Raw genomic sequence first — 23484 nt, 5'->3', positions numbered from 1 at the left:
ACATTCATAGGGTTTCTCTCCTGTGTGAATTTTCATATGCTGAGTGAGGGTTGACTTCTGCGTGAAAGTTTTTCTACATTCTTTACATTCATAGGGTTTCTCTCCTGTGTGAATTCTCTCATGGTCAGTGAGGCTTGATTTATAGGAGAAAGTTTTTCTACATTCTTTACATTCATAGGGTTTCTCTCCTGTGTGAATTCTCTCATGGTCAGTGAGGCTTGATTTATGGGAGAAAGTTTTCCTACATTCTTTACATTCATAGGGTTTCTCTCCTGTGTGAGTTCTCTCATGGTCAGTGAGGCATGATTTATAGGAGAAAGATTTTCTACATTCTTTACATTCAAAGGGTTTCTCTCCTGTGTGAATTCTTACATGTTGAGTGAGGAATGACTTCCGTGAGAAAGTTTTTCTACATTCTTTGCATTCATAGGATTTCTCTCCTGTGTGAATTTTCATATGCTGAGTGAGGCTTGACATCTGTGTGAAAGATTTCCTACATTCTTTACATTCAAAGGGTTTCTCTCCTGTGTGAATTCTCTTATGTTGTGTGAGAGATGACTTCCAAGAGAAAGTTTTCCTACATTCTTTACATTCATAGGGTTTCTCTCCTGTGTGAATTCTCATATGTATAGTGAGATTTGACTTCCGGGAGAAAATTTTCATACATTCTTTACATTCATATGTTTTCCCTCCTGTGTGAATTCTCTCATATTGAAGGAGCTGTGACTTCCATGAGAAAGTTTTCCTACGTTCTTTATATTCACAGGATTCCCCTTCTGTGTAAATTCTTACATATTTAATGTGGTTTGGCGTCCCTAATGAAGCTTCTCTACATTCTTTCTTTTCATATGTTTGTTCCTCTGTGTGTATTCTCTGATGTACACTGAGTTTTTGTGATTGGGATAAACTTTTTTCACATTCCTTACATTCATATGTTTTCTCAAAAATATGTGTTCCCTGATGTATATTGAGGACTGAACACTGATCATCTTTCTGACTTCCATGATGTTTTATATCAGCATGCATTTTTGGATGTTCAGTGACATTACAGAATGTTTTGTAGGTCTCAAGATTCTGTATAGGGTGGATCTCATGAGGATCATTAGTTTGAAAACTGTTCGTATATGCATCAAGTTTCTTGGGAATCATGATAGGATATTTTTCATTATTAACTGTCACTTCTGAAACGTGGATAGAGCTAGAATTAAAAGTAATGTTGCAATCATTTCCCTCGTTTGCTCTTTTATTCCTCTTGGGAATTTCATCTCGCCAAAACTGTCCACACAGTTTTCTCTCGTTATGTTCAATCAAGTCTTGCTCAAGCTGGATATCTAAAATGAGATATATATGTATACATATATTCACATTAGAAAACAAGCATTTTTTGTGATTCATACTGTAAATATAATTTCTTTCAAACACAGTGAAAAAAGGTATTCTTTTAAAAGTGTATTTGCTTTTAAAACATGATTTTTTACAACATGAATTAAATAATAAATGCATTAAATGCATTAAGAGTCTAATATGAAATTGTGCTTATTTTTGTTTTCTATTTTAGCCACAAGAATTTGGATATATTATCTATTATTCATATAATTATGCAAGCTACAGAGATTTTAACTTACCATTTGATTCCCTGTATTTTTCTGTGCATTATCTGATACTAACTAGGGTATATCTTGTACTGATTCTTGTACAGGAAAACTTATGCTTGAAAATAGCAATAGCACATATTTTATGGATTATGATATAATAAATGCAAGAGACTACTATCTAGCAGTCACTAAGAAGTTACTAAATGGAATGGATTGTGTACATACATTGGTTTTTTGTTTGTTTTACCTCATCCTAGGGTACGGTTAGAATGTGGCTGGTTTATTTAAGGGCATAGTATGTTTCTTGATGTTAGACAAAGTCAAATATCTACTGATTCCTAATTAAGTATTACGCTACTACTTTCTCAGGAAAACTGCATATAAGGTTTTGTTGTTTGTTTGTTTTGGGCCACACCTTATGGTTCTTATAACTTACTCCTGCCTCTGAACTCATAGATCAGTATGTGAGCTCAGGGGACAATATGTGATGGTGGTGACCATACCTGGGTCAGCAACGGGCATGGCAAACACCCTAACTGCTATACTATTGCTAGGGCCCCATGAGAAAAGGTTTTTTGTTGTTTCATCATTTTGTGCCGTAATTACTTGGTCAAAAGTATTTATTTCACTTTAGAGGGGGCTGAGGTATAATACAGTAGGAAAGGTACTTTACTTGCACACTGCCAACCCAATTAAATTCCTGGTACACAAAAGGACTCTCGAGCAGCTCTGCAGACAGAGCCTAGAGTCAGCTCTGAGAACAAGGGATATGTCACAGATTAAAAAAAAAAAAAAGTATTTCACTTTATTTCACTTTTGCAATACAGGCCATCTTCAAAGCTTTCTCTACCACATCACCCCTGAGATGAGTGAGAGAGACTACGGTACCCAGGGATACTACAGGTTCTATGATCAGGAATCACTACTGGTCATGATTAGGTGACCACATGCAGCTCTTGAGATTGAAACAGGTTAGCTGCATGCAAAGTGCATAACCTTTATATGATCTCTGTGACCCATTAGTTAGTTAAAATAACCTTCTATGAAGAATAAATTATACTAAAAAAACTTTTTTTTTTTTTTGCTTTTTGGGTCACATCTGGCAATGTACAGGGGTTACTCCTGGCTCTGCACTCAGGAATCACCCCTGGCGGTGCTCAGGGGACCATATGGGATGCTGGGAATCAAACCCAGGTTGGCTGCATGCAAGGCAAACAAATGCCCTACCCGCTGTGCTATCGTCCCAGCCCACTAAAGGAAATTTTTTAATCACTGGTAATCCCAAAGACAAATTATCAACAGTTCCCACTTTAACATCTGAAATGAACACAGCTGACCCAGGTTCAATCTCTGATATCCCATATGGTTCCCCTAGCACTACCAAGAGTAGTTCCTGAGTGCAGAGCCAGGTGTAACCCCTGAGAATTGCTGGGTGTGGCCCAAAAACAATCTACAAAAATCTGAAATGAGACAAAAATAAACCTCAAAGGACACCTATGGGAATGAAGGAAGATAGAAGAACTGAGAATCTAGATACACTAAGGCCAACAACAAATTTCTAAGACACTCGGAGTTACATTTTGAAGATACACATCCATTAAGAAAGTGAAACATAACTAAACCATATTTTGAGACTGAATAATGCATGAGCCTCACACATGCACAGAACTGCTACAAGGCTCGAACCTGAGGGAAAGTTAGCAACAAATTTTTCAATATAACAAATTTCTGCTGCTTCCCCCATGGCTAGCCTCTTTACCCAGCATGTACCTGAGAGACTGTGCTTTGGGGGATCCACCATCCAGGGTTCTGCTCTTTGCTCCAACTTGATGATCACTTCTGGTTTTGTGAGTGAATGTCCTAGAGATAAAAAAATAATAAAGGAAATTTTCTGCACTTACCTGAAGGTCACAGTATTTGAAGAGTGACAGCAACACAATTTTTAAAAGCTGTCCGATGATGTAGGCACATGGAAAAGTGTTCGTTGTCGGTGATTATAAGGGAATGCAAATCCAAACAACAATGTGATATCAACTGAAACCAATGAGAATGGCAGGAACGAAAAAGACAGGAAAAGACTGAGTGATACTGGACCATAATTCAGTATAGGTAGGAATGTCATCTGCTTTGGTGTTTATAAAGGACAGTATCCAACAATTCCTAAAAAACTAGGACGAGGCCAGAGATAGTATAGTGGGTAAGCGTCATACATCTGGTAGGGCACGTGCCTTGCGAATGGTCAACCTGGTACCAATTTCTGATATCCCGTATTGTGCATCAAACCCGCCTGGAGTTATACCTGAGTACAGAGTCAGGATAAGCCCTGGGCACTGACAGGTATGGTACAGTCCACCCCCCGACCCCCAAAAGTGCTCCCACTTATTAGTATCTGGTTTCAAAACACATCATCATTCATGTGAAAATATGCACACATACCCCTTTGTAGTCCATTGTAGCACTTAGTACAGTAGGGGAAAAAACTCAAAAAGTCCAACAAGTGTTGAACTACATGTACACAACTAAATATTTTGCAAGTTGTTGCATGATTCATTACATGTGGATAAAACTGCTTTATGGGCACTTTCTCAGTGCTGGATGCAGTAAATTTAGAATTTAATGCTATAAATTGAGCACTACTGTAACTCTACCACCTCAATTTAATTATTTTAAGCATACAGGAAATTATAATAAAGAATGAAAACAAACAATGAACGGGCAACCTTAAACGTTTGATTTTAGTAAATAAATAGTCACAATATATCTGTGCAAAAACCTTAAAGTTTAATTTCCTACAATCCTGTATATTCATTAATCAATAAAATGGCAGTAGGAGGCTGGAACAATAGCAAAGCAGGTAGAGCATTTGCCTTGCACATGGCTGACCCGGGTTTGATTCCCAGCATCCCGTATGGTCCCCTGAGCACTGCCAGGAGTAATTCCTGAGTGAAAAGGCAGGAGTAACCCCTGTACAGCACCAGGTATGACCCAAAAAGCAAAAAAAAAAAAAAAAAAAGAAAGGAAAGGGGAGGGGAGGGGAGGGGAGGGGAGGGGAGGGGAGGGGAGGGGAGGGGAGGGGAGGGGAGGGGAGGGGAGGGGAGGGGAGGGGAGGGGAGGGGAGGGGAGGGGAGGGGAGGGGAGGGGAGGGGAGGGGAGGGGAGGAGAGGGGAGGAGAGGGGAGGAGAGGAGAGGAGAGGAGAGGAGAGGAGAGGAGAGGAGAGGAGAGGAGAGGAGAGGAGAGGAGAGGAGAGGAGAGGAGAGGAGAGGAGAGGAGAGGAGAGGAGAGGAGAGGAGAGGAGAGGAGAGGAGAGGAGAGGAGAGGAGAGGAGATAGCAGTCGTTACTACTAGAAGCTTCACTCACCCAGAGACACCAGGTGACTGTAGGTCTCCAGCATCACATCCCGGTACAGGGTCCTCTGCTCATCATCCAGATGCTGCCACTCTTCCCAGGTGAAGCCCACGGCCACATCCTCAAACACCACCATCCCCTGGAAGGACACATTTCTCCTCAGTCAATGGCATCAAGTCTGGACCAAAGGAAGAAGTCTGGATATTTCCACAAACAGACACGGAAAACTTGCCCAGATCTATATTCCAAACATGATCATTCACTGGACTGGAAAAGGACAAATGCTACTTTGGCCTATACTTTACATGTGAACAAATTTATTTTGTTTCAGGGTGACACTGTTTTTGTTCTGCTGGGCTTTTTGTTTGTTTGTTTGTTTGTTTGGCTACAGTGGGCAATGCTCAGGGGTTACTACTATCTCCGCACTCAGGAATTACTCCTGGTGGGCTCAGAATTTACTCAGAATAATCCCCGAGACTAAAAAAAGCATCTCCAGGATGGATAATACTATAGATTATAAGAGATGCCTTAATAAATCTTTCAAGTTAAAAATCATGTCAGCATATTTTCTGATCACAATAGTACGAAACAAGAAATCAACAACAACCCTAAAACAGAAACCAACATTTTGATCCCTGGCCCCCTACATGGGGCCCCAACATTTCCAGGAGTAACCGTGAGCAGAGTCAAAAATAAGTTATAAGCATAGAAGAGTATGGCTCAAAAACAAATTAATAAACTGAGAAGAACTTTGGAAGCAGTGGGGCTTAAACAACATGCTTCTGAATGACATGAACCAAAGAAGAGCCCAAGAAAATAAGAGTCATCAATATGTGGAAAATAAATAATTAGAGAAGACGGGAGGAGGAAGAACACCAAAACTAACTCATAGATTTGGTGAAATGATACCAGTACAAAAGATTTGATGAAATGATAAACTTAGATTTGATGAAATGATAGAGAAAAAGAGGGAGGTGGTAAGCAAATGGGGTGTAGGAGCGCTTCTGGGTGAGAATAACACTATAACTCTGGAGGGGCTACAGTGTGTCCTAATCTCATAGACAGGTTCAAAAAATGCAAAGGGGCTGGAGCGATAGCACAGCGGGTAGGGCGTTTGCCTTGCACGCGGCCGACACAGGTTCAATTCCCAGCATCCCATATGGTCCCCTGAGTACCGCCAGGGGTGATTCCTGAGTGCAGAGCCAGGAGTAACCCCCTGTGCACCTCCGGGTGTGACCCAAAAAGAAAAAAAAAAAGCAAAGCCTTTTATAGCACTGAGCGATGTTAAGTGGAAAAAAATCTACATCTTCTCAAAAAATATAAATTGTCTGTAATTACAGAGAAACCGAGGAGCATGCAGAGCAGATAAGGTCTGCCCCTGCAGAGCACCCAGCGGGGAGAATCTGGGAGCATTCTACAAGCACCAGGCATCCAGCCTCGAGTCTCACCTCTCCAACAGCCCTTCCTAACCAGCCCTAACTGGGGGCGGCCAGGCAAAGCGGAGTCGGAAAGGTGATAGGTCAGCAATGCTAAACTTCATGTGCCTGGACCATCCTAAGCCGAGACCCTCTATAAAGTATGTGTGTATCTAGCAGTAAAGTGAGCGGCCATCAGCCGTCTCCCGGAGCAGTTTCTTCTTGTGCCCGTCACCCTTCGCCCCTCGTCTGCCCGGATCCGGTGTGCAACGTGTCTGGGCATGCTGGGGAAAAACTGCCCCCAACGTCTGGTGCCCAAACATGGGGCACCGACAAAGGTAATCGGTGAGGTTTGCGGGCGGGCGAGTTCCCCTGGCCTGACCTGGGGGAACACCGGGCTTCTTCAGCCCCCCATCTTCCCTGTCTCGTTTTCTTCCTGGTCTGTCTGCCTACCTTTCCCAGCACTTGCGTGTAACGCTGAGCTTTGTTCGTGCACGCCCCGTGCTAGCACAAGCGCCGGAGCAGCCTCCTTTCCCTCCCACCTTTGAATTCTGAACGTGGGAATGAGGCGTGCCAACTGAGTGACTGGAGAGTGAATAGGTCCCGAGGTCTTGGCTACGGGGTCTGAGTGGGCTCCAACCCGGGGTTCCGTGGATCCCGTAACAGCTGAAGGAGACTCGAGCCACAAGGGAGCAACCTGACAGGGGGTTATACCTGTGCTCCAACACCAAGGGAACCTTAAGATCCCGCGGGGTCGGGCCAGGCAAGCATCAGAGAGTTGCCCACCCCTTTCTCCCGCTCCCTCTTCCCCACTTCCTCTCTCTGCTCACAACCATGGGGGCTACCAGCTCCAAAGACTTATTCTAAACACTGTCAGTGTCACTGTCATCCCTGTTGCTCATCAATTTGCTCAAGCGGGCACCAGTAACATCTCCATTGTGAAACTTGTTGTTACTGTTTTGGGCATATCGAATACACCACGGGGAGCTCACCAGGCTCTGCCCTGTGGGTGGGATACTCTCGGTAGCTTGCCGGGCTCTCCGGAAGGAACGGAAGAATCAAACCCGGGTCAGCCGTGTGCAAGGCAAACAATCTGCAGGGAATCTTATACTCCCACAGGAGCTGGTCTCAGGGTGAGGCTTTCTGGGATGTGTGTGAGATCGCTCCCTGGACCACCAAACCCACCTGGTCCCAAATCCAGTTCCTGGTCTTTAGGGCTCAGGTGAGAGATAAGAAAGTATTTCCTTGGGGCTGGAGCAATAGCACAGCGGGGAGGGCGTTTGTCTTGCACGCAGCCGACCTGAGTTAGATTCCCAGCATCCCATATGGTCCCCTGAGCACCGCCAGGAGTAATTCCTGAGTGCAGAGCCAGGAGCAACCCCTGTGCATCATCAGGTGTGATCCAAAAAGCAAAAAAAAAAAAAAAAGAAAGAATTTCCCCTGAAATTTTTGCCATTCTTTCGGCCTTCACCAGTGCCTTAAGTCTTCTGAAGAAGCGGGAACCCCCCAGGAGGCCTCAGATACGTCCCCAAGAGGACAGAAGTTCACCCAGGGGCCCTAGTGGGGAGGAGTCAGGTACTGCTTCTAAGGGCCCTGCTGAGAGCCGCTCTGGCCTTTCCTTTGTCCTGCTAATTGCGCCCCTGCCACCAGTTCCCACCGCCCCCACCCCACCCCCGTATCCAGTTCCTGAGCCAGCTGGTGTCCTGCCAGATGTAACCTCCCTCTATCCAGTAGGTGTGTGCAGGGGACAAAGTCGACACTACACCACTGCTCAACGGCTTAACACTCCCCATGACTGGCTCCCCATGGCTGGCTCCCCACCGGGCTCTTCCTTCACTGGGAAAGTTTTTATAGAGATGCCTGCACGCTCCCGCACCCCACCCACTTGGACCTGGGGTCACCTGCTGGGGGAGGGAGTAGCTAGAGAGCCGCACTCCCAGCGGGTTTCTTTCCTGGGAAAGGCTCGCGCCTGGCGCCAAGGGGCCCACAAGGGGCCCACTTGCGTGTCTCTAACTCCCCTGCATCAGAAAACGACAGAGCTTTTCCCGACTTTATTCAGAGTCAAAGCAAGTATCAGGCAGGAGGGGGCTGACGGGTCTCTGTAGACCTCCAGCTGGGCACGTAAAACAGCACGCAGGGGGGCTGGAGAGAGCACAGCAGGTAGGGCGTTTGCCTTGCACGCAGCCAACCCAGGTTTGATTCCCAGCATCCCATATGGTCCCCTGAACATGGCCAGGGGTGATTCCTGAGTGCAGAGCCAGGAGTAACCCCTGTGCATCGCCAGGTGTGACCCAAAAAGGAAAAAAAAAAAAAAAACAGCACGCAGGCTGCGGATCTCAGAACATCGGTCCCTGTCCTGGCTCTGCTCTAGTGACAGATCACCCAGGAGTCTGAGCATCCCCTGAAAGAGGCCATCAAGAGGGACCACCCCGCTCCCTCCCGGCCCCAGCACCTACCCGAGGGACTAACTCCTACAGACTTTCCTATGTGTTTCCCCCTCTCAGCCAGTTTGCGGCACTGCCTTTAAATGGGTCACAGGCTACCCTGCCAACAGAACAGGAATCATGGTCGGTAGAGGGCGTCCCTCTCTGAGGGAACGTGACAGACCTGATTCCTGCAGTTACAAGTGAAACCCCCCAGAGGATAGTTTACTGGTGTGACTCTTCACCATATGACACTGTTCTAACCGCTGTGGTAAAAACCTGCTTTTTAACTGCTACTGTCCCCCAGTTCACTCTCTACAGTTAGCTGAACTCTCCTGGCTCCTACCCAGAATCTGACAGATGCGTGCAATTTTCCTGCCCCTCTTGGCCGCCTCTGGTCTAGCTGCCTCGGTGGGACCACCCTCTGGCGCCCGGGCTGAAACGCTCCTGACAGCGGAGACTTCGCCAACAGCTGCAGGGGGTGACTGACTCCACCACGTCAGGTTAATTCCCTGGCTAAAGTTGTTCCTCAAAACCAGAGAGCACTGGACTTAATCATGGCAGACAAAGGGGGGGTCTGTGTGTTTTTTGATGAACAATGTTATTTTATTAATGAATCTGGGATAGTTGAGGATAATATCAAGAATATGGTTAAAATTCGTGATAATCTTAGGGAACACTTCAATGACCACGCCCTCTTCCGGTCCTTGCCTCAGTCCCGCCATGGACACTGACCTCACTTACCTCCTTTACTGTGCTTCTGTTTACTAGCTGTAGCCCCTCGCTTACTTAGATTTACTCAAACACGTCTTCGGGAGATGACTCGGGTACTGGTCCATCAATTTACAGTTCAGCAATGAGCCCCTAACAACTGATTTTCCTACATGTGGCGACTCCCAACTGTAATATATGGGTGTGCATATATTGCTTTTCTCTTTCCCTCGTGTCCTTTTGCATAGTTTACTTCAAAGCAATGTCCTTTTTGTATAGACACAGGAAGATAATTGACTTGGGAGTTAACTGACTCTGGATAATATTCACTCCTGGGCATCCACTTACTCAACTGAACCCTCAGTTGCCCTTAGTTCCTAGCACCCGGGCAGAGTCCTGACAAAGGGACTGCTGGACCCAGGGCAAGCTTTAAGCTACCCCGGCACCAAAATGGGAATAGTAAATTAAGTGCATGGTTATGGACAAGTTCTGTCATGATCCTAAGAGAAGTCACTGAACAAGGGCCCTTCTGGTGTTGGGAAGGACTGATCTGGCCTGAGGACTGTATTCTGACATGAGATGTCCCCAGGAGGAGTCACCTTTAAGCTTAATAAATCTCTTGCTGTGTTCATACAACTTGATGAGTCAATTTAGTATGATACTTTCAATGGATTACTAAGTAAGGGAATGAGAAGGTAATGCACCTTTCACTGGGAGTTAACCTTTTATGATCTCCCTATTATTGATGCTGTAGGCTTGAATCTGAATAAAAAGGGGGAGATGTGGAGCATGGCAACAGGCGGCAGAGCAGATAAGGCCTGTCCCTGCATAGCACCCAGTAGGGAGTGTCTGGGCAATTTTACAAGCACCAGGCATCCGGCCTTGAGTCTCACCACCCCCCACCCCCCGTCATTCCTAACCAGCCCTAATTGGGATCAGGCCAGGGCAAAGCAGAGTTGGAAAGGTGACAGGTCAGCAATGCTAAACTTTATGTGATCGGACCATCCTCCTAAGCCGAGACCCTCTGTAAAATATGTGTATTTGGCAGTAAAGTGAGCGGCCATCAGCTGTCTCCCGGAGTGGTTTCTCTGTGCGCCCGTCATTCTTCGCACACATCCTTGGTGTGCAACATGTCTGGGCACATTGGGGGAAAACTTTGGGGCAGTATGGTCTGCCATGCAGATCTTGAAAGGTTATCGTGTATATCCCTTTCCCTACGACCTACTTCCAACAGCAAGTTCTTGTCTAGAGTGATCATTTCCAACTACTATTATCATACTGGACACTCCTCTACCTTAACTACCCTCCACCCCCCACACATTTGTGGTAATTTCCAACCATTGACCAGTCTTCCTTGCCCCTGTTTTCCCTGACCGTGAATATTAGTCTCATACCATTTGTTTTTTAATATCCCACAAATGAATGCAGTCATTCTATATCTGTCCCTCTCCTGAATCATCTCACTCAGCATGATACTCTCCAAGTCATCCATTTATAGGCAAATTTTATGACCTCATTTTTTCCTAACAGCTGTATAGTATTCTATTGTTGTAGATGTACCATAGTTTATTTATCCACTCATCTGTTGTCAGGCAATCAGGTTGTTTCCAGATTCTGGCTACTGTAAACAGTGCTACAATGACCAGAAGTGCAGATAGTGTTTCTGCTGTGTGTTTTTGGACCCCAGAAGTGGCACTGCTGGGCCACAGGGAGTTCGGTTTCTAGTTTCTTGAGGAATGTCCACATTGTTTTCCAAAAAAAATGAGCCAGGTGGCATTCCCACCAGCAGTGGATGAGAATCCTTTTCTCCCCGCATCCACACAGGCACTGGTTGTCCTTGTCCAGCTGGATGTGTGCCAGTCTCGTTGTTGTTTTGATTTGCATCTCCCTGGGTGATTAGTGATGGAGAGCATTTTTTCATGTGCCTTTTTGCTATTTGAATTTCTTCTTTGAGCAAGTTTCTGTTCATTTCTTCTCCCCATCTTTTGATGGGGTTAGATGCTTTTTTCTTGTGAAATTCTACCAGTGCCTTTTATATATCTTTGATGTTAACCCCTTACCATGTGGGTATTGAGTGGATAATTTTCCCCATTCCCTGGGCTTTATATCTTGTGTCACTGTTCCTTTTGAGGTGCAAAAGTTTCTAAGTTTAATCTAGTCCCATTTGTTAATTTTGGCTTCCACTTGCTTGGTCGGTGGTGCTTCATCTTTGAAGACGCCTTTAGCTTCAATGTCATGAACGGTTTTGCTTACATATTCTTCCATGTACCTTATGGATTCACATCTGATGCTGAGTTCTTTAATACATTTTGATCTTATTTTTGTGCATGGTGTTAGACAGAGGTCAGAGTTCATTTTTTCATATGTATATCCAGGGGCTGGAGCGATAGCACAGCGGGTAGAGCGTTTGCCTTGCACGCGGCCGACCCGGGTTCTAATCCCAGCATCCCATATGGTCCCCTGAGCACCGCCAGGGGTAATTCCTGAGTGAAGAGCCAGGAGTAACCCCTGTGCATTGCCGGGTGCGACCCAAAAACCAAAAAAAAAAAAAAAAAAACACATGTATATCCAGTTTTCCCAATGCTAGAATTGAAATCTTAGTTATGTAAAGGAGAATACACATTCTATTATATTACACATTATTTATTTACACAGGTTTAAAATCATATAATAATCATCACAAGTTATTTTCTTAAAACTGCATTTTCTGGGGGCTGGAGCAATAGCACAGCGGGTAGGGCATTTGCCTTGCACCCAGATGACCCGGGTTCGAATCCCAGCATCCCATATGGTCCCCTGAGTACCGCCAGGAGTAATTCCTGAGTGCAGATCCAGGAGTAACCCCTGTGCATCGCCGGGTGTGACCCAAAAACCAAAAAAAAAAAAAATGCATTTTCTGATCAGATAATTTGCCATTCCTCTTATTTTTTGGAGCAAGCATTATGAAGTAAATTTTATTTCATAATAAAATTTATGGCAGGCTGGAGGATGGCAGGTAAACAGAACATGGGTGGAGGGAAGGTCACACTGATGATGAGGCTGGTACTGGAAAATTCTATGCCTGAAACAACTGTATTAGAAAGAACTTTGTAAATCATAGTGTTTTAGTACAAAAAATTTTAAAAGTCCAGTGAGGAGTAACCCCTCGGGGGACACGAGGAGACCATTCCCCAGAGCCTCCACACTTGGAATTTTTCTCTCTCCCAGGCAAATGTGCATTTTCAGCTCTCATGACCTGTTCTCTATGAAACATCTATTTCCTGTCTTTCTCTTCCCTCACAGCTTTCTAAGCAAGTTCCATTAAACAACAACACCAACAACTGTGGCATGGCACTTGCCTTGCATACTGCAGACCCAGGTTCAATTTCCGCCATCCCATACGGTTACCCAAACACTGCAAGGAATGATCCCTAAGCGCAGAGCAAGGAGTAAGTGCCTACAGCACTGGGTGTGGCCCCCAATCAACAGCAAACTGTTGCTTCACTAAATAAAGTAAAATAAACTCTCTCGTGAGTTTGTGTAAGAGCTGTGATGGGCAGACTTCTCTCAAGTGCACAACTGGGAGGAAAATTAACCTTCTCTGTCCTCTTTCCCAGCATCATCCCATGACAAAGTGGTGACCCAGTTGCTGACCCTCCCGTCCTTTGTCAATTAATTTGAATGGGTGCTGCAGCATTCTCCAGACCCAGGGTGCTTCCCACTGTATATCTCTACTGGGAAAAAAAAAAAAAAACATAATCCTTCTGCTTTCTGTCTTTTCTTTTTTTTTTTTAAGTTTTAGTTTTTAATTTTTTAAATTTTTTTATTGAATCACCATGTGGAAAGTTACAAAGCTTTCAGGTCTAAGTCTCAGTTACACAATGCTCAAACACCCATCCCTTCACCAGTGCACATATTCCACCACCAAGAACCACAGTAAACCTGCCCCCCAGCCCCCAATCCCCCACCCCGCCTGTGTAGCTGATAAATTTCACTTTACTTTCTCTTTACTAGGTTTTTATTTTATTTTATTTTATTTTTTGCTTTCTGTCTTTTCACCTTACAATACTTTGTAAATTCAATGCAATGCCCAACACTTTCTTAAAAAGTGGATTTTCTATAGATGCTGTGGCCCAATTGTTGGTTATCGTAATAACTCCAAGCACATTTAAGATGGACGAAGGCAAGCGAGTGTCTGGTGGCTTAAGTATATTCAATGTATTTCCAGGATGCTGAATTGATCTGGATGTAACTCAAGTCAAAGAAGTTTGGGAGCTGCTCTCAAAGGGGACCAGGGCTGATCTGCCCCTTCCTGTTAACTGGCTGGAGCAACCAAGAAACTGAGCTGGATTGTTGGGATTTCTTGGATGAGCATTTAAAGTTTATCTGGGGGGACTGGAGCAATAGCACAGCGGAGAGGGTGTTTGCCTTGCACGCAGCCAACCCAGGTTTGATTCCCAGCATCCCATATGGTCCCCTGAGCACTGCCAGGGGTGGTTCCTGAGTGCAGAGCCAGGAGTGACCCCTGTGCATCGCCGGGTGTGACCCAAAAAGAAAAATATAAAATAAAATAAAGTTTATCTGGGATCAGGAGCACAAGAAGCCATTCTTGGATTTGGTCCTCTCCGTACAGGGTCTCAGGAGTTCAGACAGGGCTGTTATGTCCTCAGAGATCTGCAACTTAATGCTTTTATAACTCTCTTATTAAGGAGTGATGAGAGATAATCTCCCCTTGAATAGTCTCCAAGGAGAGTGGGGGTGTTTGTGTTGGAGCCACACCCAACTTACGTTGAAATACAAAGTGCAGTGAAAGCTGCTGGCTGAGCACCTGCGGAGATAACAGGAGCAGGAAGGCCATGGTGCACAGTGCTGATCCAGATCGGACCCTGGCTTCTCAGGTGGTCCCAAGTACCACCAGGAGTTATCCCTGAGCACAGTTGGGTGTGCTGGTCTGGGCATCCCACTATGTTCCCCTAATCTCTCGAGGAGTAATTCCTGAGTACATGCCAGAAGTAACCCCTGAGCATGCCGGGTGTGACACCCCCAAAAAAAAGAAAGAAAAGAAAATGGCAGACAAGCACTTAATATATGAACAGTAGCGTGTACACATTTATACACACCTCTAGAGAAACATCATGAAGTTAATATACAAACTCACACTGCCATTACATTGCTCAAAACAGAAGAAATGTATGCCAGATTAAAATGTGGGATGTGGGGCTGGAGCAATAGCACAGAAGGTAGGGCATTTGCCTTGCTCGCAGCTGACCCAGGTTCGATTCTCAGCATACCATATGGTCCCCTGAGCACTGCCAGGTGTTATTCCTGAGTGCAAAGCCAGAAGTGACCCCTGTGCATCACTGGGTGTGACCCAAAAAGCAAAAAAAGAAAGAAAGAGAGAAAGAGAGGAGAGAGAGAGAAAGAAAGAAAGAAAGAAAGAAAGAAAGAAAGAAAGAAAGAAAGAAAGAAAGAAAGAAAGAAAGAAAGAAAGAAAGAAAGAAAGAAAGAAAGAAAGAAAGAAAGAAAGAAAGAGAGAGAGGGAGGGAAGGAGGGAGGAAAGGAAAGAAGAAAGAAAAGAAAGAAAGAAAGAAAGAAAGAAAGAAAGAAAGAAAGAAAGAAAGAAAGAAAGAAAGAAAGAAAGAAAGAAAGAAAGAAAGAAAGAAAGAAAAAGAAAGAGAGAAAGAAAGAGAGAGAAAGAAAGAGAGAGAGAAAGAAAGAGAGAGAGAAAGAAAGAAAGAAAGAAAGAAAGAAAGAAAGAAAGAAAGAAAGAAAGAAAGAAAGAAAGAAAGAAAGAAAGAAAGAAAGAAAGAAAGAAAGAAAGAAAGAAAGAAAGAAAGAAAGAAAGAAAAAGAAAGAAGAAAATGTGGGATGTGGGGCAGAGAGAGATGACAGTGCTCTGCAGTCACACCCACAAACCGCCCCTGGTACCATGTCATCTCACCAACGACCAAGACCCAGAGATTGTAAACTAAAGCTCCTGGAAAAGAACAACACAGAATTCCCTGGACACTATATTCTATCTATAACAAGCAATACAAAACAAACTGTGTAGCACTCCCTTCTTGGCAAGGTTGAGTGGTGGTGGGACTGGTGTCGAAATATCAAATGTAACCAAAGCAGAGAGAGAGTGTGGGGGAAATTGTCTGCCACACAGGCAGGGAAGGGTTGGAACAGGGGTGGGGGAGGGGGAATATTGAGGATTTGGGTGGTGGAAAATGTGCACTGGTGAAGGGACGGGTGTTTGATGGAAGTTCATAAGTTTGTAACTGTACCTCACGGTGATTCACTAATAAAAAATTTTTTTTAAAAAAAGACAAGGATAAAAAAATTGTGTATTTTGTGAGTAAACAATTGCATGACAAGTTTAAAAAAACAAGGGGGTGGGGGAAAATAATAAAATAAAATTAACATTCTGAATAAAAAAAGAAAAAATAATATGGAGTTCATGCCCAATTCAATCAGCTTAATCAATGGCTGAATAAAAAAAGAGAGAGAGAGAGAGATCACAGGGGATAGAGCACTTCTTTAAATGAGAGCAGAGCCAGGAGTAACCCCTGAGCACAGGTGTGGCCCCCAAATAAAACCAAAAAACAACGAAGAATGCAGCATGCTTTTCTCCAAATAAAATAATGACCTAGCAAACACGTGATTGGATAGACCACATACCAGAGATGGACACAGAGCTCAATGGGCAAGGCACATGCTTTGAAGGCAGAGGGCCCAAATTTCATCCCTAGCACCAAGTATTGTACATCCTGAGCACCCCATGGCTGAGTACTCCCAGAAATGACAGGCAAACACACGGCTAGTAATAATTCTTGGGCATAGCCAGTGAGAGACCAAAAATAAAATAAAACAAGATTAAGGACTATATATCCATGTATCTAAAATGACTTCAAGATCAGACTGCCTCCTGGTAATCGACATGCCTTCTTTTTTATTGAATCATAATTTCATAAAGTGGATATTTACTGTATTATGCCTTTTCATTTTAATTGATTCATTTTATACTCCTAAACTATAATGTAAAATAAATAGAAACAAAATAAAACTACTCACCAGAGATTTATTCATTGCTGTCGCTCTGAAACACAGAGAACTCGAGAAACAGATCTGGGCGTGACAAAGGAGGAGTCAGGGCAGGACGGGCCAGCTTCCTCCTGGGCAGAGTCTGGTGTCCAGGGCTCTCTGTTCACCAGGGCTAGCTGGAAAAGAGAAGAGCCTTGTGTGGGAAATGACAGTTTGTACTTGAGAAAAAGGCAAGACTCTGATTAAGGACTGAGTCCATTCATTATCCAAATTTACAAACCATTTATACTTATATGTAAATTTTTTAAAACCTGCTACTAAAAATATGGATTCTGGGGATGACACTCACTGATGCTCGGGGAACAGTGAGGTCACTCTGGGAAAAGTGACATCTCACAGTGAGGGTTTGGAGGTCTGATACTTGGGACAGTGCTTGGGACACCCTGGGACACCTCTAGAAGGGACAAACTGCATAGGGGTCAAACACAGCCAAGGATCAAAATTAGTGGATCATTCATGCTTGATTCTACCACTTGATCAACTTCCCTGAGCCTGTCAGGACGGACCCAGGAGCACAGAGATATTAGTAAGCCCTGAGCTCCAGCAAGTGTGGCTCAAAAGACACAATCAAACAAAAAAGAAGTGCTTGACTCAGCCACAACAACCAGATCTCAAGTGCGAGACCTGAAATCAAGCAGCCTTCACCAAAGCACCAGCTGACGACCACCTCACTTGCCATGCAGGCAACACAGCTTAAAAAATCCAGAGCTGGACACATAATGCAGTAGGCAAGGAGGAGCGTGCATGCATATAGTCAACCCGGGTTTGATCCAGCAGCACCACACATGCGGGCTCCCCCACCCTGCAATCTTCGATCACAGAGCAGGATAAGTCCTGAGCACAGCCAGAGGATTCCAAAGGCCCAAAGAAAGAGAAAATCACCTGCTCAAGCCCCAAATGTGCAGCACTGTTCTTTCAGGAAACAAAATGGGTTTCACTGAGTTTTAACTTAGGGCCTGCTAATTGTGCAATAACTGAACTTAAGGTCCCAGAAGTTATCTATGTCATATATGACCGGGGGTGGGGGAAGGAGGAGGTTCTTGAGCAATAGGGCGGCACCAACCAGGTGGCTCAGGAACGGTGCCAGCCTAGATTCCAACAGGGGCCCAAGATGCGTTCCCTGTGACCTTCAGCCCAGCACCAGGGAGTCGGGAGTGCTGACCGCAGCACCTCACCGCGGCAGCGAGCACGGTCAGCAGGTCTCTTCCCGATAACCTTCAGGGTGCTGCACTGTGACAGAGATCCAACCCATGACGTCACGTAAGGAAGGCCTGGGCTTCTCACTAAGCTACCTCACTGACCTCAGGCCACTGTGCTCCACAATAGATTTCACAACACACAATAATTTGCAATATGCAATGCTTCTTTCCTGTTACTTGAAATATCACCCAGTGTGAACACTGCCACTTCCTAAGCAAGGGTCTGATGAGGGTCCCTAGCACTGCACTGTAGTAGAGGGGACAGGGTGCTCACCTCGCACACCACCAGCCCGGGTTCGAGCCCTAGCATCCCGTATGATCCCTCAAGCTCTGACAGGAATAACTGCTCAATACCACCAAGTGTGGCCCAAAAGCAAAATAAATGTAAGGGCCCAAATCACAGAACCTCAGTAAAAATAAAACAAAACAAAATTTTAAAAAGTTGCATGACTGGGGCTGGAGCGGTAGCACAACAGGTAGGGCATTTGCCTTGCACGCGGCTGACCCGGGTTCGATTCCCAGCATCCCATATGGTCCCTCAGCACCAGGAGTAATTCCTGAGTGCAGAGCCAGGAGTAACCCCTGAGCAGCGCTGGGTGTGACCCAAAAAGCAAAAAATATATAATAACAATAAATAACTAAGCTAAATGGGCAAAAAATAATAAAACGAAGGGTTCAAACAGCACCTATCAGCTCAGTACAGGGCTGGAGTGATAGCACAGTGGGTAGGGTGTTTGCCTTGCACGCAGCCAACCCGGGTTCGATTCCCAGCATCCCATATGGTCCCCTGAACACCGCCAGGAGTAATTTCTGAGTGCAAAGCCAGGAGTAACCCCTGAGCATCGCCAGGTGTGACCCAAAAAGCGAAAAAATAAAAAACAAACCTATCAGCTCAGTAAATACAAAAACAAACACAAAGAAATAACCTTCAAACATGGGAGATTAAATAACACGCTTGTGAATGACTTGGATCAAAGAAGAAATCAAGAAAATAAATAACACCACGTATTTACACTCATATACAGATTATAAATATTCTCAGGACTCACCCTGGCTCTGGACTCAGGGATAACAGCTGGTGCTGCCTGGGGGACCAACTGTGCCATCAGGATGGAACCCAGGCCAGTCTCACACAAGCAAAGGGCCTTCCTAGCTCTCTGGCACCCAGCACTGGATTTGAAAGTATTGTTTCCACTTATTGAAATACCGCCAAAAATTAGCCTGGATCTTGTCGTTTGACTTGTTTGGGAAATCTGTACTGATAGGCACAGGAATAAAAGTGCTTTCCTATGGGAGCTTCTTATTGGAAGATTGTCATCTGTTAGAAGTCCCTGACTCAGGAAGTCAGCAGAAACCACCATAATCCAAGTGAGGGATCTTGGGCCTGTTACTTCAGGATAACGGGTAGGGCTTTTGCTTTGTACGGATGACCTGGGTTCGATCCCCACCATGTATGGGCCCAGGAGCACCACCAGGAGAAATTCCTGAGTGTATTAACAGGAACAATCCCTGAAAATCACTGGTGCTCCCACCACCACCACCAAAAATGCAAATAAATTAAAAAGGGTAAGAATCTTAAATCAGCCGGACCCTCTGCGCCTAAAGACTTTGATTCCAAAGATGTAACACATTCGGGCATCCAGCGCAACATCCGATAGCGATGCACTGGGACACCGAACTGGGCTACAACTCTGTGCTGCCGGGGGTGGATTTTTTTTTCCTCCCCACCCTGTCTTCCTGCACGGAAAGCGGCGGGCTGGCAGCACCCATGTGGCAGGCGCCATCTTCTGTGACTCCAAACCCACAGGTATTCGGATTTTACTTTTGGGGCTCCCAGGAACTCATGGGAAGGGGGCGTAACCGGCACGCCCTCGGCCCATATAAATCCGGAGCCACTGAGCGCGAATCGGACCCTCTGCGCCTAAAGACTTTGAATTCAGAGACTTCTTACAGCAATGCACTGGGACTGTGAGCTGGGCTATGTAATTTCTGGCAGAATTTTCCCTGGACTTTATACAGAAATCCAAAACCACGAGGACGCTGCCGCGTCCGTGCGACTTAACATTTATAATTGTCAGCAATGTGAAATGGTTCCATTTGAACAGGTCTGACTTGGGGGGGAAACTCCAAATAATAACAGTAAGTTTTTGTTGAAATATTGAAGGTTTTTAATGTACCAGCCACCTCTGGACTGTGAACTAAGCAAAAGCCCCACGCTGGCCGACGCGGCGTGGCGTACACCATACTATGAGGCGCAGGAAGGGGGATGAGGGAAAAAAGAAAAAAAAAAAGGGAAAAGGAAAAAGGAAAAAAAAAAAAGAAGAGAGAGAGAGAGTTATGTACTTGTAGCAGTGGGGCTACATATCCCTTCATTTCCAGCAATGAAAAACTAATTATCAAATGTAGTAGGTCTGTCTCTCTTGGTTGGAAACTCCAACAACTATAGTGAGTTTTGTGTTGAATTATGGAATGTAATCAAGGTAAAGAAAAAATGAAGTGAAATTCATTAGTTATACAGTAGGGGGTAGGGGGTGGGGGTGGGGGGTATACTGGGGTTTCTGGTGGTGGAATATGGGCACTGGTGAAGGGATGGGTGTTTGAATATTGTATAACTGACATATAAACCTGAGAACTTTGTAACTTTCCACATGGTGATTTAATAAAAATTTAAAAAAAAAAAAAAAGAATCTTAAATCAGCCAGACTTATACAAAGTACCAGATGACTATCACTTTCTGTGTCATGCAAGAACACAGCTTAAAGTATCCAGGGCCAGGGGCTGGAGCAATAGCACAGCGGGGAGGGCGTTTGCCTTGCACACGGCTGACCCAGGTTCGATTCCCAACATCCCATAGGGTCCCCTGGGCACAGCCAGGAGTAATTCCTGAGTGCAGAGCCAGGAGTAGCCCCTGTGCATCGCCGGGCGTGACCCAAAAAGCAAAAAAAAAAAAAGTATCCAGGGTTGGAAAGATAATACAGCAGGTAGGTTGCTTGCCTTGGATCAAAGTAGGTTTGACCTAAGAGCCAAATGTAGCCCCCTGACCTGCCGTGAGGAACGATCAATAAGACAAAACAAGGAGTCAGGTATAGCACATAAACTTAAAAGCTCTGGGCCAGAGAGAGAGTCCAATGGCCAGGGCACTGGACTTTGCACACGCTGATCTGGGTTCGATCACCAGCATTCTATCTGATCCACAGAGCCCTACCAGGGACGACTCCTGAGTACAGAGCCAGGAGAAACCAGAGCATCTCTGGGTCTGGCCCCAAACAAAACAGAAGCAGAAGCTTTGAGCCTGCAGCAACTAGGATGGTTTGGCTGGTCGGCAAGCCGGAGTGCGCTAATTGTGTGATAATTACATCTATGCCCCAAACGTCACATATGGTAGCCCGTGACGCCCCCTTCAAGCCGGGAACAAGGCTACTCTCAGGATGCTTCTTCTCTTTTTTTTTTTTCTTTTTTGGGCCACACCTGGCGATGCACAGGGGTTACTCCTGGCTCTGCACTCAGGAATCACCCCTGGCGGTGCTCAGGGGACCATATGGGATGCTGGGAATCGAACCCGGGTCGGCCGCGTGCAAGGCAAACGCCCTCCCCGCTGTGCTATTGCTCCAGCCCCAGGCTACCTCTTCTCGGTGGGCTTTTCTGCCTCCTCCCACCGCAGGTCTCCCCCTGCCCTCGGCGCCCCCCCCCCCGCACCAACCACGCTGTGACCCTGCTGGCACCCCGACAGTCACGCCCACCACTGACGGTCACGTCCACCCCTGCGCCCGGGTACCTCCACCTTCTTTCTCTCGCTCACCGACACCCCAAAACCACAGACCCTGAGGCTCCCCCTCCACCCTCACAGCCTCGCCCCGCTCCCTTCACCCAGTGTCCTGTTCCCGGCACCCTGAACCCTGGGTGCTCAGGTCCGGCTGCCTCTCCGGCCTCACGGCTGCCCTGAGCTCGGAGCAGGTAGGGAGCGAGAGAGCCCCTGGGTGGGTCTAAGGAGGAAAACCCCAAACTGTGAAGCCAGTGCCACCGCCCTGGGACAGAAAAGACGCGCCCGCGTTGGAGCACCGAGAGCTGAGCCCTCCCGGGGCTGGGGGCGATGCAAGAGGAACCTGGGCGGGAACAGGAACCCGTGACACAGGGAAGAGCGCCACGCGGCGACGGTCCTCACTGTCCCCAACACTGCGGCCACAGACCCTCCGCACACAGCCCCGGTCTGGGACTCGGTGGGGCTCCTCGAACCCTGACAGCAGCCAGCGGCGCTCCCCGCCTGGAAGCGTCACCCTCCCACCCGCCGGCGCCTATATGAAACGATGTCACTTCCCTGTTCCCCCTCCTGACGCCCTCCCGCCCACCCTGCCACCCTGCTTCTCCCGAACCCGTGTCAGACCCGTCACAGCTACCCCGTCCCCTCACCCACGATCCGCTTCTCCCGAACCCGTGTCAGACCCGTCACAGCTACCCCGTCCCCTCACCACCCTCCGCTTCTCCCGAACCCGTGTCAGACCCGTCACAACTACCCCGTCCCCTCACCACCCTCCGCTTCTCCCGAACCCGTGTCAGACCCGTCACAACAACCCGGTCCCCTCACCACCCTCCGCTTCTCCCGAACCCGTGTCAGACCCGTCACAACTACCCCGTCCCCTCACCCACGATCCGCTTCTCCCGAACCCGTGTCAGACCCGTCACAGCTACCCCGTCCCCTCACCCACGATCCGCTTCTCCCGAACCTGCGTCCGGACCCGGGATCCTCCTTTAGCGTCCCAGAGGACCTGAGGAAACCGTCCGCCACGTGGAGCAACTTCCGGGAACTGCCACCGGGACGGCGGCAGCAGGAAGTCCTGGCGGAAGTGGGTGAAGCTGGTCCAGACCAGGCAAGGTGGAACCCGGAAGTGCCGGCGCACCTGGGGACGCGGCCGGGCGCGGACTACATTTCCCAGAGTGCCCCGAGCCCGCCCCGCCCTCCCGGGGGCGGGGTCTGTGGGTGCCTCGCGGCGGGGATGCTGGACCGCGGGGTGGAAGCCCGGAGCTGGCGCGGGCTCCGGTGGGGGCGCGCCCCTGAGCTTCTCGCGGCCCCGGAGAGAGCCGGGCGTCAGTGTCGCGGGTGGTCTGGCCTCCAGGTGGCATTCACTGTCGCCAGGAGCGCTCGCAGTGAGGACTCGGACGCTGTCCGGGGCAGGGACGCTTCCCCGCCACCCTGTACCCCGGGGAATGTGGGACACGTGTGAAAATCCACGTAGGGAGCAAACCCACCTGCATCCCAGGAGGACCCCTCGGAGTTCGACAGTGGGTTTTCTTTTTTTCTGGAAAGCGAACTCAGTGCTGATCCTCACTCTGATGCCTTGTGTCACTCCGTACTAATCATAACTCAGGCGCCCCCGTGTCAGGTGCTCCTCGGAGTCATCCCCCAGGCTGATGGGTGAAGGAACGGGTCCACAGGCTGCTAACCAGTCACACTTTATTCAACTCTATTAGCATTTATTTTAATTTCTTTAATTTTTTTTCTTTTTTGGGTCACACCCGGCGATGCCCAGGGGTTACTCCTGGCTCTGCACTCAGGAATTACTCCTGGCGGTGCTCAGGGAACCATATGGGATGCTGGGAATTGAACCCGGGTCAGCCGTGTGCAAGGCAAACGCCCTACCCGCTGTGCACTCGCTCCAGCCCCCTCTATTAGCATTTTTTTACTGAAGAGAAATTGTGTAGGGTTGGGCGGCACATAGGTATGGTTGAAT

The 23484-nt window shown here is 46.9% G+C and overlaps 1 protein-coding gene across 1 annotated transcript; it reads right to left on the bottom strand.

Moving 5' to 3' along the window:
• Nucleotides 1-3496: 3496 nt before the first annotated feature.
• Nucleotides 3497-22622, bottom strand: LOC101543594 (zinc finger protein 717-like). The gene is made up of 4 exons (XM_055124258.1): nucleotides 22480-22622; nucleotides 16530-16675; nucleotides 4955-5081; nucleotides 3497-3629 (listed from the first exon to the last, which is right to left on the bottom strand). The coding sequence occupies exons 2-4, from the start codon at nucleotides 16542-16544 to the stop codon at nucleotides 3538-3540; spliced, it is 234 nt and encodes a 77-aa protein (XP_054980233.1). The 5' UTR covers nucleotides 16545-16675; nucleotides 22480-22622; the 3' UTR covers nucleotides 3497-3537.
• Between the last annotated feature and the right edge of the window lie 862 nt (nucleotides 22623-23484).

Source organism: Sorex araneus, chromosome 2 (assembly GCF_027595985.1).
Source record: "Sorex araneus isolate mSorAra2 chromosome 2, mSorAra2.pri, whole genome shotgun sequence".
NCBI lineage: Eukaryota > Metazoa > Chordata > Mammalia > Eulipotyphla > Soricidae > Sorex > Sorex araneus.
The sequence above is the reverse complement of the archived record's forward strand: the minus strand, read 5'-3'. Positions and strand labels throughout refer to the sequence as shown.

Excerpts from the sequence above, each read along its gene's own strand:
- LOC101543594 (XM_055124258.1), bottom strand. Across the intron at positions 3,630-4,954 it reads CAGTCACCTGGTGTCTCTGG|TTGATATCACATTGTTGTTT; the intron begins GTGAGTGAAGCT and ends CATTGGTTTCAG.